Genomic DNA, 16,440 nt, shown 5'->3' on the forward strand with positions numbered 1-16,440 from the left:
GTTGTCCGCAATTCTAAATCCTGCGAGTGAATCAAAACGGCCCCATACTTCAGTAATCTAGCAGCAGTGAGCCATTTATCTGCCTTTTGTCGTAATATGCCCCGCACACTGTGCGGTGCAAATACTTTTGGTGCACCGAAAGTTACCTTCTTAGCTTTGTCCACCAGCAATGCTACAGTGACAATCGCCTGCAGACAGGTGGGCCAGCCTCTGCTGATCGGGTCCAAAAGCCTCAACAAGTAACCTACTGGTTTCCTGACCCCTGCCCAGTCCTGTGTCAGCACCCCATGTGGCGTGTGATTGCTCATGTCCACGAACAACTGAAAGGGTTTCTTCACATCAGGGAGGCTCAGCACTGGCACTGCTGTGAGTGCTTCCTTGACTCCCCTGCATTCTTCTTCATCCTTTTTTGTCCATTTGATTTGGTCTGTGGTGAGCTTCTCATATAGAAATTTCACCTTTTCGCTGTACCCTTCAATCCACTGCTGGCAATATCCCAACAAGCCCAAAAGCTGTCTGACCTCCCTTTTTGTTTGCAGGGGTGGTAAGGCAATAATCCCTGCCACCCTTTCAGGATCCAATTTCTTTTTTCCCTTGGTTAACCCAAGTACTTGACCTCGGGCTCTGTGAATTGCAACTTTGACTTTGACACCTTCAACCCCTTTTCCCCTAAAAAGTTCAAAAACAAGATGGTGCTCACCCTTACAACCTCCTCCCTTGGACCTGCAACCAACAAATCATCTACATATTGTAGCAATTTTGTCCCCTCCGTTGGTACAAAATGACTCAAAACCTGCTCAAGTGCTTGCCCAAATAAATTCGGGGAATCCACGAAGCCCTGAGGCAACGACGTCCACCTGAGCTGCTGCTTTCTGTTTTTCTCTGGATCTTCCCACTGAAACGCAAAATAATCTCTGGCCTTCTGCTAAAGGACAGGTCTGAAAAGCATCCTTCAAGTCAATCATGCTGTACCACGTCCTCAGGAGAAATGTTATTCAACAAAGTGTAAGTATTCGAGATCATGGGGAACAAAGTCTTAGTTCTCTGATTCACAGCCCTTAAATCTTGCACCAGCCTAAAGTTACCGTCCATCTTTTTCACAGCCAATATTGGGGGGCTGTGCTGGGACATGCACGGCTCCAACATTCCTTTCTTTATCAATCCGTCAATCACTGGTTTCAATCCCCTCCTCCCCTCCATGGAGATGGGATATTGTTTGACCCGAATAGGGTCTTATGGTCTCTCAATTTCGACACAAATCGGCTCTATGTCCAACCTCCCAGCATATGTTACTTGGACATACCACACCTTCGGGTCTATTTTCTCCTCATCCTGGACGGTGAGTTTATACATTCTCACCCTGAGCCAGGAATTCTCCACTGCCAAGCCGATTTCTAGGGCTACCATCATGTCCCGCCCCAGTAAATTAAAATCTGCATCCCGTATCAATAATATATTTCCTGTACGTCTTTTGTTTTCTGTTTCGACTTCTACATCTTTCATGATTGGAACCTCACATGGTTCCCCTTTTGCCCCAATTATCATCACTGAATCGTCGCTCAGAGAGCACCCTTGCAGCAGCTGCTGAACTGCTGTCCATTCTGCCCCCAAGTCTACCATAAACCACATCGCCTGCCTGTGGGGGTCCTACTTGTAATTTTATCAAGGGCTCCCTCGGTGTTCTGGACCCCAAACTGAAAAGCCCCTGACACCCCTAATCTTCTTGAAACATTGCCTGGTCCTTGGCTTTGTTGGGACAATTTCTTCAGATGTGTCCCTTTTGCTTGCAGTAATAGCACTCGAAATCTCTCTTCTGATAGTTTGATCCTTTTCCTTGGGAAGGGTTCTGCTTCTTCACCGGCGCCTTCTTTGCCATGTCTCTGACCTGCTCCTGTTTTTGTGCTTCCCTTACTACAGCTACCAATAGCTTAGCTTGGATCTTCTCTTTCTCTTTGTCTCGCCTCATGTAGACTTTCTGGGCTTCCCGAAGCAGCTCCTGCAAGCCCTTTTCCTGTCAACCATCTATCTTTTCTAGCTTTTTCCGAATGTCCTCCCAGGATTTTGCCAAAAACTGAGTTTTCAGCAAAACTGCCCCAGTCGGAGAATCGGGATCCATCCCCGAATACATTGTCAGGCCCTTTTGGAGCCTCTCCAACCACTCAGTGGACGTTTCACCTTTTCCCTGGCACTCCCTGAATACCTTACTCATGTTATGTCCCTTGGGTACCGCTTCCCTGATACCCTGAATTATCTTATTTCTTAAATTTATCATTTTCCACCTCCCCTCCTCCATCTGGGCATTCCAGGACAGTTTCTGGTTTGGCTATCTCTCATCCCTGCTTTCCCCATTGGGGTTTCTCCTTTCCCAATCTTTGATCGCGGCTAGTCTGATCCTGTCCCTTTCCTCATTGTTGAACAGCGATCTCATGATCGCTTGGAGATCCCCATAGGTGTAGGTGATGGTCCCTAGAAATTCATCTAGCCTTTCCACCACCCCCAAAGGATCATCCATCAACATTCCCATCTCCCTCTTGAACGCTCTCACGTCACTGGTGTCGATCGGCGCGTGTACGAAGCCGATAACTCCAGGAGCCGTTGGCACCTCCCATAAACCGAAGCCGGGCTTCTCTTCCTCATCCTCACTGTCTCCCATGGTTGCCCTCCTCGTTCTCCTTCTTGTTCGATGGGCCAAGGGAGAGCTGACTTTGGGGATGGTTACCTGTTTTTCTTCAGTTTTGGGAAGGGTCAGCTGCAGTCGCTGCTCACATGGGAGCGGAGGTGCCACCGCTTGTTCACGTGGAAGGGGAGGCACTGCAGCCTGCTCTAGTGGGAGCAGCAGTGCCGAGACCTGACCCAGTGGGATCGCCGCCCTGAGAGGAAATGCGGGCACCGGCAGTGCCTGAGCTGGTCTGGGCTGGGACGGAAGAACAAGGTAGGGAGATGGAAGATTGTTCAAGGGTTCCCACTCCTTTCCCCTGTTCACCGCGTGTCAGAGGGCTCGTACCAGGTATAAACTCATACAAGCGTACCCCCACATTTCAGTATACTCAATTTCCTCAAAATCCTGCGGGTGGCGATCAAATACGCAATCGTACAAAGACTCGCAAGTCCATGCCTCAAACATGTCGAACATCGGCCAAACAACGTATTTTCTCATCTCCCTCCCTCCCCATTTTTCAATACAAAAATGTATCATTTTCTCTTTGGACCTGCCCACTCTCCTTCGGCTGTCGTTCCAGTGCTCTAGCATCCATCCCAACGGACTATCCCTTGGGATTTCTGGCAGAACTTTCTTGGGACCCTGGGGAAATTTTTCCTGGGGTTTTCTCTGGAACCTGCTCTTTCCCAACGCCACTTTTCCAAAAATCCCACTTGCGAATTTTCTCACCTTGTCTCCTCTGGCTGGGACACTTGTTGCGAGTCCCAAATGCTTGTCTGATGTCGATTTCCGGAGCTTGTGAAACACCGCCAGTCTTACTCAGTCAAACGGAGAACCATTCTGCTGACTTTCTGACTGATCTTCAGTTTTCTTACCTGTTTTTTCCAGATCAGAAGGCAGACGGGCTCCTGGAATTTTCCAAGACCGTCTTTATCTCCTTTCTGACCTGACCATAACCTATTTTCCCCCTTGAACTCCCTACGAGTCCCAGGTCCCACATGTTAAGAAAAAGTGTCTGCTTCCCCCTTCACTGACCACGTCCCTCGCAGGATGGTGGAAATGTGATCGTGGGGTCCACACTAACTTTGTGACAGAGTCACGTCTCACACACACACTCGGTCACACCCCACTCAACCATGCGATACTTGCGGTTCCTTTACTGCGTGGACTCTTCGTGCACATCAATTTCTAAGTGGAAAAAGAACCTCGGGCTCAGAGATCCCTGGATCTTGCTGAGTTTCTGAGAGCTGGGCCCATTTTTATCCCTCTTTGGCTGTGGCTCTGGTTTCAGTTTGGTAATTTCTGATTGGTCTCATGAACTCCAATCCCGTTCAGACCACTGAAATGAGCGGGGCACCTTCTGGGCGCGAAGGGGTCCTGAACCCCAAATTCAAATCACTTCGGGTTGTCACCAGATTGTTATAAATGATCAAGTTGTGAGCCAAAATTATCAAAAATTTAGCAAAGATTTATTAATTTGTCTGCACGACCGAATTTCGGTCTCCGAGACCACCACAGCCAAAGAGACAGCATTGAGCCCAGGATGAGCACTGGGTGGACCTGGACCTGACCCCTCGACTGTCAGAGTCTCCCCTGTTCACAAATTGTGCTTCGTGTGGCGAGGTTTTATACAGTTTATTGTGCCTGAGGCAAAGATGACCGAATTTCCTTTGTGTCTCTTCACATGCATTGCTGTTTCTTTCCATGTGCAGAGCTGGACATGGAAAGAAAAGCCGGTTCCAGGTGTGTAGTCAGCGTCAATGGGCTCCAGGGAAGCCATGTATTCAGATGCATCAGGTTGGCACAGCTGACTATCTTGATAGATGCAATCGGCAGGGTGATAATCGCTCTTGAGTGGCTCCCAATGACTCAGGATACCGGTGATCATCGCCCTGAAAGCTTCTATTCTTATGTTAAGGCACCTCTCGTTATCTTAACTTGTGTTCGAGAACTCGTTGTAATCTGAATAGACAGCAGCTCCCCGGGATGGTCAGAGACATAGTTTTTGGATTTTAAAATATTTTACATCATACATTAATAGCATGAATTATCCCTACCATATATTACAGCGTTCAAAGGGAATATCTCTAACACTGGCAGTTTGTTGTTTGCTTTATCATTATTTACTTCTACTTCTATGAAACCAACATCTATTAATATTTCAATATAACACAATTGCTGATTTCTGCCCTCAAGAGCTCCATCTGGAGAATTTTCTAAATGTACCGCATGTTGATGCAAACAATTCATTTGGTGTCTCCACTGCTGTTTCTCCGGTATCTTCACAGCAATGCTTTTGCCCCCCTCCTTATCTATTGGCTTTACATATTCTGTTGTAATCTTCGAGCTTCTATCATGTTGAAAAATATTTTTATTTGTGTCATCACCAAGTTTTTGCTTAAAATTCGTAACTAAGCAGCAATATTGTGCTTTCACATTTAACTTGCTAAAACTTTTACCCATCTGATATATTTTATTATTCATATATTTATGATATATTTATTATTCAGTCAGAAATAATTTGAGTTGAGTAACTTCTCACATTTTGCCTTCTAATCATAATTTTCCTTGAGAGATTAGAGAGATTTTGACAGATCACATACAATCAGTCTTTAGTTTTTCCATTGCCTGTAAGCTGATGACCTTTTAAACTTTTAGCTTCTTTCTAGCTATCCTCCATATTAACAATGTGGTTTCCCTTTGATGTTTCATGCCACTGAAACTTATTTTTAAAGTGTGTTCATTTGTGCATTGATTTAACGACATTTGTGGCTACTTACATACTGGCTCAAGATCACATCAAGAGCTGCTTTCTTTCTGGTGTTTCTCTAATTAGTTGTTCTAAAAAGCAGATAATTATGGTGGACATAGTGGATATCTCTTTAGCCTATGAGCAAATAAAGATTGATATTACAAATTGTTTTCTACTATGACAGCTTTAGTGTTTTTTCAGAAGACTATTAGGATCTGGCAATGCAGATCATCTACCTCGGTTTGCTGAAATGGATAATCTGCACAGAAGCATTTACACATCTAATCTTGTTTCAGTGGCTTATTTCTGCTATTTTTTTTTAATGGAAAAGCCTCCCTGGACAGGCAGTTCCCAAGGGAACTCCTGCAGAAACCAAGCACTCATTGTAAACAGTTAATTACAGTGGGAGTTGGGTATTTTAAAGGTTGTGATGGGCTGTTTTCTCAAACCACAGCTCATTTTCCTCTCCAGCTACTCAGTGACAAAGAAAGGCCATTAACAACACCAGCTTTAGAGACGGACACAACACAGTTTCTCTGTCTGCAGCTCTGCCAAAACATTTCCCTAACAACCTCAACCACACTTTTCCTCACCCCAGTTTTAGGTCATACTTAACTTCCTTACAGTCTTACAACCCAATCCTGCAGTTCTTCCTTTTGTTCCCATGGGACTGCACCAAGTTTGACGTGTGTGCGCACACACACACACACACACACACACACACACACACACACACACGGCATTTTCAGAGCACACTCCTTCCATGTTCAGCACAGAACCATGGGGAGCACAAACATGGACAGGGGCATCAGCACTGCAGCCATGCAAGGGATGCTCTGGGCAGTGCCATGGTGCACTCTGATCCCGCCCAGCAAACACAGAAAAGAAGGACGTACTTGAGGGGTTCGTCAAAGCGAACTGTGGCTGCACAGTGGAAGACAACATTGACCCGGGTCAGAAGCTCCTCCTCGTCTTCAGCACTGATGGCCAGCTTGGGCTGAGTGAGTTCAGCATAAATAGGCTTAATCTTCTCGTGGAAATTAGGGCAATCTTCTCGAACCCTGTCAAAGACCTTGAAGCACAAACAGAGAGAGATCAGGTACAAATTTAGGCTGCTGAGATCGCTTTGATTAACAGCCAGTCTGATCACATCAATCAATGCAACTGGCACAAAAGAGAATTCCTGTCTGGGGAATGACACAGGTGAGATGGTTAAATAGTCCATTCGCTTGTTCCCTCCTAAGGGAAACAGAACAAAAATATAGGTCGTAAAGCATTGCTCTGAAGAGATTAATGAATCTTCTCTCCCACCACTCATTTCCTAAGAGAGCCACCAAAACTCCTCAGTATCCACATCTCTTGCAACCACTGGCTACTTGACCTTGAGGGCTGGCTGTAGGACCAGAACAGGAGCTAAAGAGCAAGAGGGCAGAGTATGGAGTGGGAAAGCCAGTGCAGCTTTACCCAGGCAAGATGGTTCTACAAATGACTTGCAGAGAGGAGGGGAACTGGGCAGGGTTGCTCCTCCTCCTCCTCCTCCTCTTCCTTTGCTGCTCCTTGTCTACTGTCACTCTTTGTTCATGTCAGAGAAGTCCAGTGGGGACCTGCTTTTGGGATGCAAGGATGGGGCATCCCAATAATCCCTACTGCTGAAGCTGCTGAGTGCCACCAGCAGTTTTGCATAGCTGAACATGTGTGGAGCTGGTTAGCCTCTAAAGACATCTTCCAGCCCTTTTCTTCCAACAAATATGATCCATAGGTCTCTCCAAGATACATTTCTGCAATATTATATTTGAGCCATTTCAACTGAATTAATAGAAACCATTAAGTACAACAAGATTCTTTGTAAGAATTCATGCCTAGTGGGCTGTTCAGATCTAATACGGCTAGCTATGTACCCTAGCCCTTGTGATCTTACATAGGACAAAACTCATGACCTTACATAGGACAAATGGAAAAAGACAGAAGGCGCTCTTCTCCTCTCGGGAACAAAGTCCTGTTCTATTAATAGAAGACAACTATAGAAGACTATTAATAAGACAGGTGGTCCAGGTGACTTCCCGCGTGGAAAAGAAGGGGTGGCCTTCTCCCGAGGTGGGGGGAAGGGGGGTGGAGGAAGGGAGCTACAGCCAATGGGATACAAGTGAGGAGGGGTGATGAGAGGGGCAAACCAGGAGGAGACCACCAATGCTGACACTTAGGGGAGGAAAGGGGAAGACCATGTGATGATAGGATACAAATAATGTAAACAGTGCAAATTACCGAACACCCAGTGCAAATAACTAAATAACTATTTCGTGCAATACAACAATCCTTAACTTTTTCTTTTCGTTTTTCTTTTTTTTTTTTTTTTGGAGGGAGTGTGGAGCAAAGTGACATTATGAAAGGTAGAAAGAACTAACAGAAAATAGAATAGAATGGCTGTGGGATCTGAAGAGGTATTATCTAGATTCCAAAGGATAATCACACCTCTAAGGTAACAAGTCTACTATCAGGAACACCTAATAATGAGAGAGTTTACTGAGGGATACAAAGGACGAATCACACCACCTTTGGACACCTTTAAAACCTGTCTAGATAAGCAGTGCCAGTAAAGGCAGGGAACAACTGAACATTGGAGAAGGAGGATGGACCAGCTGACTTTTCAGTAGTTCCGTGTTTTTGGGGTGCTCCCCTCTTCTGTAGCCTATACACCAGTAATGCCGAGCTTGGAACTATCTTTACTACCATGGCCTCTTGTTTTCTTAGAGTTTCTTCTGCCTTTGATGCGCCCAGTGGTTATGTACAAGCAGAAATCGTGTGACACAAATTAAACATTCTAAGAGACACAAGAAAGACTAAACTTATCCTAATAGCAGTACTTTTTCTGTTTGACTAAAGGATTATCATCTTTCCGCTTATCTGACAAGGAAATCTAGATAAACCTTGAGGTTTTTAGGGATAAAGAGGTGATAAAAGAATCATTAGCCTTCTCTATTATGTACCACACTCTACACCCATTTTAAATTGCCCCACAGATGCATATCCTTCAGCTTTCAAACATGAAACTTTAGCCCAAGTTAGGACAAGACAAAGCCATTTCACTGTTCTCATTGCACCTGAGTGCACACATCTTTTATCAGTGTGGCTAGGCCAGAAAATAGATCTCTAGAGAGAGTTATTAATGGGCAAAGGTGTTGGTGAGAGCTGGCTGGACTGTAGGAACTGAATTCCCAGGCACTGACAGCCCTAATGTCTGCAAAAAGCTTTTTTTCTAACAAGACGCTACACTGGCTTTCCAAACATGCATCATCTCCTGAGAGATGACAGCAAACCCTAATGGGACACAAATGGAAAGGTTTCTCAGAGAACACACATGAGACCAAAGCTAAAGAGAGACGTGGTACCAAAGCTAAAGAGAGTCTTGTGGGACTCTCAGAAATAATCATTTGCATTTGTTCTGTTGCAGAGAGTGCAAAATACCACAAAAAGAGAGTTTTTTTCTACTTGTTTGGCATATAATGCAAATAATGCAAAGGCAGAGAAAGAATGAATCAGCCCTTTGTCCATTTCCGTCATGGCATATAAAGTAAGAGTAGTATTTCTGCAGTACCAGCCTTGGACAGCTAAATTCTTCCTACATCTCCTCCTGATATTCCCACTGCAGTTAATATCCCCTTCAGCCTCTGTGCCTGCTGCTACCACGTGCCACTCAGCTGCTGCAGCTTTTCATCCTCCAATGATTCACTGCATTCCTCTGAAAGATGAAGGCAATTTCCAAATGCAAGCACACAAGTCAGCACACTGCTTTGGAAACCTTCTGCTCCACAGGAACATTCAGTATATTGTCACCATTAAATCAGATAATGGGAGCAGCTTTTTAATTGAAGTCTGCTGCTTCTTTTATGGAAGCTGAAGGGTTCAGACTTTTCAGTGCTTTACAGGGAAATGAGGCAATATTTAAAGGCAAAATAAATGCAGCTTATTTTATACTGCTTCCTACACTCAAGGAGTACTTAATATAGCGATGATGCTTAGTCTGAAGGTAAATAGCAACTGCATCTCTAAATCCCGATGAACTCACCAAGAGCATAAATAATAAACCCCCAGTAACTGTGTGAGGCCTAAGGATTGCTCTTTTTTGTTTTTTTAGAAGCCAAAACTTTTTAGAATGTAAAACTAGCCAGGTCAGCAGCACTTCTGAAGGGATACAGGAATTGCTACAAAATCAGTGAGAGAGAGAAAGGAAAGGCCTTTGACTATCAAGTTATCCAACATTAATGAAATTCAGGGAAATCAGTAATAATGTTACCCTGATTTCAGTGTCTTTTTGAGCATCTTAATGCTGCTATTTTTAACCTCAAAATAGATGTAAGTTCAGCATGGGCTGTGCTGCCCCTCAACAGAGGGGAGAATTTCTTATTTCTCATTTTATAATCAGGCAATTCCCATTTATAATACTAATCAAATCTCTGTGATTTCACTATACATTGTCAAAAATGTGAAAACAGGACATCTGGAATTTCTCCCAACATTCTAGTTGAGTCTGTCTGATGGACACTTTCCCTATTCCTGCCCTCCTAAGTTCAGACTTCCCTTTCTAAAGGATTTTTGCAGCTCTTGGTGTTCTCTGCTCTTACCTTAAAGGATGTAGTAATTCAGAGAGGTTTCTGCCTACAAATCCTTCAATCAGAATTTTTTCCATGCCACAAAGATACAAAAACCTCAAAAAAGGGTGAATTGCACATCTGTGGAACAGCACAGCTGAAAAATAAAGGAACCACTGTGTAAAATGCCAAAGGCTTTGCATCTTTCTCAGGAGGCATTTTCAGTGAAGTAAATACAAAGTAATGAAAAGTAGAGCGCCTAAGCCATGGTCCACTTTAAAAAAAGAATTTGCATGAACTTAGTCTTGTCAAAGCCTTCTCAAAGGCCTGGGTAGTCCTTTCCTTTTTGGACAGTACTCCTGCATCTCCCTCTACCCCACTGCACTGGTGGGCAGTGGTGACTGGTGAGTGACCCAGAAAGTGTCAAGTTTTTAACTGTGGCCAAGATAGGGTACGTTTTTTCCTCGGGTGTGTTTAATAGGTGCCAGGAACTCAGGCTTCTCTAGGAAGATTGATAATTTACATTACAACATGAAGATTTCAAGGCATTACTGTATGACAACCTTTAAAGTGGAGAAAATCCAGAGAATTTCCACAAAATGGAACTCATAAATGGTGAACCAATGAGAACATAAAAGTTGAGAGAGCTCAATTAAAAAAAAGAAAGCAAAAAAAAAAAAAAGCACCAAAAGTTTCCACCTCTCATATAAAGAAATGAAAGGGATTGCTTAGCATGATTCAAAAGAATATAGGCAAGAATTGCTCCTTGTGAAGGAAATATATAATTTATCCTAATAGAGACACAGGCCAAGGAATTAAATATCAGGGCAAGAATTTCTTCAAACAAAAAGGTGTTCACTGGCTGTGTAGAGCAATTTTAAACCCAGGGTGTTTGAAATCCCTCTTCTGAAAAGAGCATTGGTGTACAAATACAGGGGAGCAGCCTATATATAAACACACAAAATAACAGCCCCCAGGGTGTACATCCATACCTCGGTGATTTCAATCAGCATCATAAATATACAAGTGATCGTCACAAATTTAAACTACTGAAGGCACCAAAGTCATGCAAACAACTCTTAAAAAACTACCTGATGTCTGTAGTTTAGTCCTGCTAAAAGGGTTTATCAGACTTGTGTTTGCCATTGATAAAATCCTCCAATACATTTACGGAAGGAAGGTACCCAACTATTTTAGAATTGCCATTGTAGCAAATTTGAGATGTAACTGGGCAGCTTCAAAGTAATTAGCAAGCAATTAATCTTTAGCCTGGTAATTTCCAGCAATAAACACCAGGATTATGCAGTCAAGCAATGTGTGAAAATGTAGATCAGGGAGCTTGAACTGGGACAGAGCCTTTTCTTCCCCCCTTTTTGCACTCTGTCTCATTTCCTCTTCCGAAAATTGCTTTAAAGTACAGTTCTCCTCATGGCAAATAAAGCATAATTCATCTCATCAGTGAGAAAGCAGGCAGCAGAGCGTTCCTCATTACAGAAAAACGAACGGCTTATGCTTCAATCCAGAGCTATTACTTTCCCCTGAGTAGAGCTAATGTAGTGGAAATACAGATCCTACCATCAACACCTAGTAAACAAAACAGCTCATTACTTAAAAGATGAAGACTACAGAAACAAAGAGAGGGACAGAGTTTCAGTAAAGGTCAGATAAGACTAGTAAGTATATCCAGCTATTTGAGATGTGGTTTCGAATACCCGGCTTTCTTAAAAATTGGCTGCTGACCAAGCCTGCTGTCTTCTTGCAAGAATACTTGAATTACACAGCAGTGAATATGGAACACTTTCAAAGTCAGACACTGTGGAGAGGAGCATGAAGGATTTGAGAGACATGGAAAAGCTTTCCGTGGTCTCTAGCGCCATCTTATATGTGGGTGGACAAATCATGGATAGAACAAGGGGGTTTTCTGTTGTTTATCACAGATATTCCTGGTGCCACTGGGTGGTACTTTGAGATCAGCACTGGTGTTTGACAGGGAAGAATGTACTGCAGAGAAGGAGAATAGCAACACTTGGAGATTTTCCCATAGGAACCACTGAAAATGTGTCTTCCCACTCATTTCCTAGGACTAGTTTCCTTCTCACCTGTCCTAGGGTGACGTTATGATGCTTGCATCCCCATTCATGTATTCTGTCAATGCTGGATATTATGTCCTGTACCTTTAAGACTGGCTCTGAAGAGTGAAAGTGTTGCTTTGGTTTTCTTATCAGCCTGGCTGGGACACAGAGACTGTGGCTTTTCACTGCTTTTGCTTTTCCCTTTGCTCTCTTGCTCTCACTTCTGCTCTGCTTCTGCTTGCTTTTGCTTCTGCTTGTTAGCTAAACAGTCCAAATTCTTCCTGGACTGTTTCTCCTTTCTTTTTTTTGACCATCTTGAACCTGCTCCAGACTGGGACCCGGAAACACCGAGAATTTGCACCGTGTGGCCTGCAGCAGCTGCCCCAGCGCCAGAGGGACCAAGAACAGAGCGACCACTCCTGAGAGAGACTTTCTGAATTTGTCATCTTTTTTCAGAGTGGTGCCATCGGGTATTGTTCATTTTGTGTGCCGGGGGGTGCTGTGCCTGTTAATAAACAGGTTCTTTCCACTTCTCTCTGAGGAATTCTTCCCGAACCGGCTGGGGGGAGAAACCATGTGGGTTTGCTTTCTGGAAGGGCCCTCCTTTGGAAATTCTCTACCAAATTTGCCTTAAACCAGGACATCATCCTTCTCCATAACTATGTCCCAATGAGGCCATGGGTAAACAGGAGTCAATTGCCAAAGCATGTCTGTAGCAGCCACAGGGCCTGCAAGGCCTCCTCTTATCTTACACAGTCAGTTGCCTAAGATAAGAAATGCCAAGCCATGATGACTGGACCAAGAGACCCCTTTTCCACTTTGGACCCTCATTATCTCTCTGTAAGACCACAGGTCATATTTACCTCGACCCTTACTATTGGACTGTTTCCCAAAACCCATATATCCTATATAAACCCCTGCCTCTGCCCAGTTTAGCAGAAGAGCTGTCACTGTCACCCTTTGCAGAGGCTGCCAATAAAGACACATCTCTGGAACCTCACACAGCTCTTCTCCTCTCTCATCCCTGCATCCGCCAAGGCACTTAGCAAGAACTGAAATCACTAAAGAGCTGAACTCACCAAAGAGTGATCTCACTTAAAGAGCTGAGCTGCTTGCTAAGTTTGCCTGCAGCTGGGAGCCTGCCTGAGACACCTGGACAGGTTGTGCTTAGCGGTACTTCGCTACTCGGGACACTTATGGCAGTCGGGGTCGGACAGACCATGAGTACCCAGACGATTATACATGTCAGCAGTCCCATCTGGAGTCAGATCCCTGTGCCCTTGCTCGGTTCCTGCTTTGCAGAATTGATTACCTTTCATTGGCTGTGAGAATCACTGTATGGACTTGGAAATATCAGTAAGTATAAAGTTAATCCAGACGCAGGATCTTAATCTGCTTTTCCATACCCATTGCCTTTAATCACAGATCTTCAATGTTTCACTGCCAGATTTGCTTGGACACCCGGGAACTTCAGGAGTGTTTGTTGAATTTCTGAGGATAACCAGACAGGACTAAGGGTTGTGTCAAACACAGACTCCTACTTTTTGGAGATGCTTTTAGAAATTACCAAGAAAGACTTGGGAAGATATTTTAAAAAGTTACCAATATCTACTTTCTAATTTGAGAGCATAATGGCAGTCACACAGACACAGAGGAGGCAGCACTGCATAAAACACAGCGCTGGGATGCAATTCCAAATTTTGCTTCAAGGACAAAACATGTGGGTCATTCAGCTCCTAGGCAAGTCTTGAGATGCAAACTTCTCAACTTGGGCCCCTCCGAAGAGCTCCTCCAAAGAAATGGCAGCCTAGGGTGGGTGTCCTGCACTTCCTCACCCTGTTCTGCCAGAAAGCACAGAACATCACCATTAAGAGAATCAGGGGTAATGTGGGCACATGTCATTAATTAAAAGGCTAAAGGGAGTTAAAAATCCTTTAATGCCACACACAGCAGAAGCTGAACAAATCAAAAAAGATGCATCAAATATTTAAAGCTACTCAAATAAAAGAGAAATTCTTCAAACATTGCAGTGAGAGGGCACTCAAGTGCAGAGAGCTGAACATCTGGGAAACGAGTACAGCAGAATAATAGCTTCTAAATGAACTGTGCAACAAGATTACCAGAAAAAAGAAAAGTCACTGGTCACTGGTCACAAGTGTGGAGTTACTCACATTTTTTCCCAACAGATATCCTACCTACAGATATCCTACGATGTATTGGAAGGTAAGAAAGCTTTCTGGCATGAGTGCGAGCCACTTCCTGCCAGATGGTCCCAGTGACTCAAATTCATGCTAAGGATATTGAATTTATGGATGTGTCAAACAGTATTATGGATGTGTCAAACAGTACAATCAATTAAAGATGGAAGTTTTGCAGGAGGTTCCTGGAATGCGTTGATGAGAACTTCCTTCTCTAGGTGACAGAGGAGCCAATGAGGAGAGGTGCTGCATTGGACCTTGTTCTCAGCAACCTCTTGTTCTCATCAACAAGTTCAGATGGGATTTTCTTGGAAATTCCTCCCTGTGAGAGTGGTGAGGCAAGCTGGTATAGTGGAAGGTTCATGAAAGGGAGAGGAACTGGATGATTTTTATGGTCCCTTTTAACCTAAACCATTCAATGATTTTGCGATTTACCTAGAACAACTTCTCATTTCAGCAGTTTTCTTTTGTGCTCATATCTGACACAAATATTTTGTCAGATATGTCATCCCACATATATTTTTGTTATCTTCATCATGACTACATAATTTTTTGAGGGGTGCTTTAAAGTAAAGCACTAAGTTGGGGTATGCCAGCCCGTGAAACACCTGTCTTTTTTCCTTCCTATTCCTTAAGTAGGACCATATTCCGACAGTAAGGCTACAGGCAGCACACAGAGTGAGAAAACAAATGGGAAAATCCCTGAGAGATTATCAGAAGTTAATGCAATTTAGAAAACTGATAGGAAGAGCAGGGATACTACTAGAAGTGACCTTGTGAACAAGAAACCGACCCAGTGAAGAAGAAAACAGTTGATATTCCAAGAAAACGTCTAAGAAAGGATGTCTTAATCGTTGTAAACCGATTTTCTGTAGTGTCACTATTCCAAGCAAGTAAGGTAGTAAGGCGGTTACAAGTAATCCTTGATTTCCATCCAAGGAGCCTTCAGCTTAGGGAAATTAAAACTTCTTTAAGAAGATAGAACCATCTGTCCAAATAGAGTCTGCTACTTACAGCACAATTTGGCTCTGCAAGTACCCCTGCTACTGGAGACAAACTGTAACCAGTGCCTCTAATTATGGCCAGTTCTCAGAAGAATCCATAGAAACCTTTTAAATATGGTTGCAGAAGCCCCTCTAGAATCACAGCTCAAATCTTTTCTCTGAATCCAACCTGTCTGCATGTTATTCAAAATATGGACTTTTTTTTTATCAATGCTTGGATCAATTAGTTCTGCCCATAATGAACATTCTTAAAATTCACCAATTCCTGGCCATGGGTAAAAACAAAACAAAGCTATTAAAAAAACCAATTCCACTGAATTTTGTCGAATTATCTGGATGTCAGGAAAAGGCAGAGTTGTCCCAGGAAGTCTGTAGCAGCTTTTGGCACGCAGATACCCTTTTCCAGTTGTTTGGGTTTCATCAAGCAGAAGGTGTTGTCTTGTTTCACAACAAAGATACCTGTTGTCAGGAGGGCCATTTCCCCTCAGTCTGTGATAGTAACACGTCTACAAGAAGCAGATGTCACTCACTTCCCTGTACAAAGATCAGAGTGTTGCCACAGATGGCTCAGCTACACCCTCCGAAGTATTTGTCCCTCTCCTGCTATTGCAATTGCACCCCCCTAGAATGTTCTGACAGGCCTGATGGTACAAGGTAAGTCAGACAATGTTTCACACACCTGGCAAGACTTCTCCTCTTTAAAGGCTGGGAAAGATGAGTTTTGTCTGCAGTCAGGTAGGACTTTTATCTGTGTTTTGTTGGGTTTTTTGTGTTGGTTTTTTATTTTTGGTTTTTTTTTTTTTTTTAATCGAGAAATCCAATTATTTTAGTATGGAAAGAAACACACACATGTTTTAAACAGGATCAAGAAAGCCGTATCAAGTGTCCTTCAGCCAGGCTCAGTCAGGTTTTAAAATGCTTTGGCACCTCAGAGACTACTTGCTTTGGCTCCTCAGAGACTACTGAAGGGTAATCAACAAGCCTAACTTGTCATCTCTGGCACGCTACTAATTCTTCCAGCTAAAGCCAGAATATTTAAGCTTTCTGAGCACAGGATTTGTGGCTCAAGACATCTTTCATGCTTACATGCATTTTTCAATACACTTATCAAGAGAAAAGTTACTTTTCTCTGTAAGTATATTTTCAACTCATACTGCTTCCAAGGGAGA

At 43.5% G+C, this 16,440-nt stretch overlaps 1 protein-coding gene across 6 annotated transcripts in view; it reads right to left on the minus strand.

The window, feature by feature from the left end:
• Window positions 1-16,440, minus strand: part of LOC135442230 (fatty acyl-CoA reductase 1-like) — a 132,051-nt gene that overhangs the window by 36,653 nt on the left and 78,958 nt on the right. For all 6 annotated transcript variants that reach the window (XM_064701806.1, XM_064701805.1, XM_064701807.1 and 3 more), the window contains exon 3: window positions 6,308-6,483. In XM_064701806.1, the coding sequence (XP_064557876.1) occupies window positions 6,308-6,483 (176 nt within the window). The remainder of the gene's footprint in view (window positions 1-6,307; window positions 6,484-16,440) is intronic.

The sequence above is a fragment of the Zonotrichia leucophrys genome, chromosome 1A (genome assembly GCF_028769735.1).
Source record: "Zonotrichia leucophrys gambelii isolate GWCS_2022_RI chromosome 1A, RI_Zleu_2.0, whole genome shotgun sequence".
Classification (NCBI taxonomy): Eukaryota; Metazoa; Chordata; class Aves; order Passeriformes; family Passerellidae; genus Zonotrichia; species Zonotrichia leucophrys.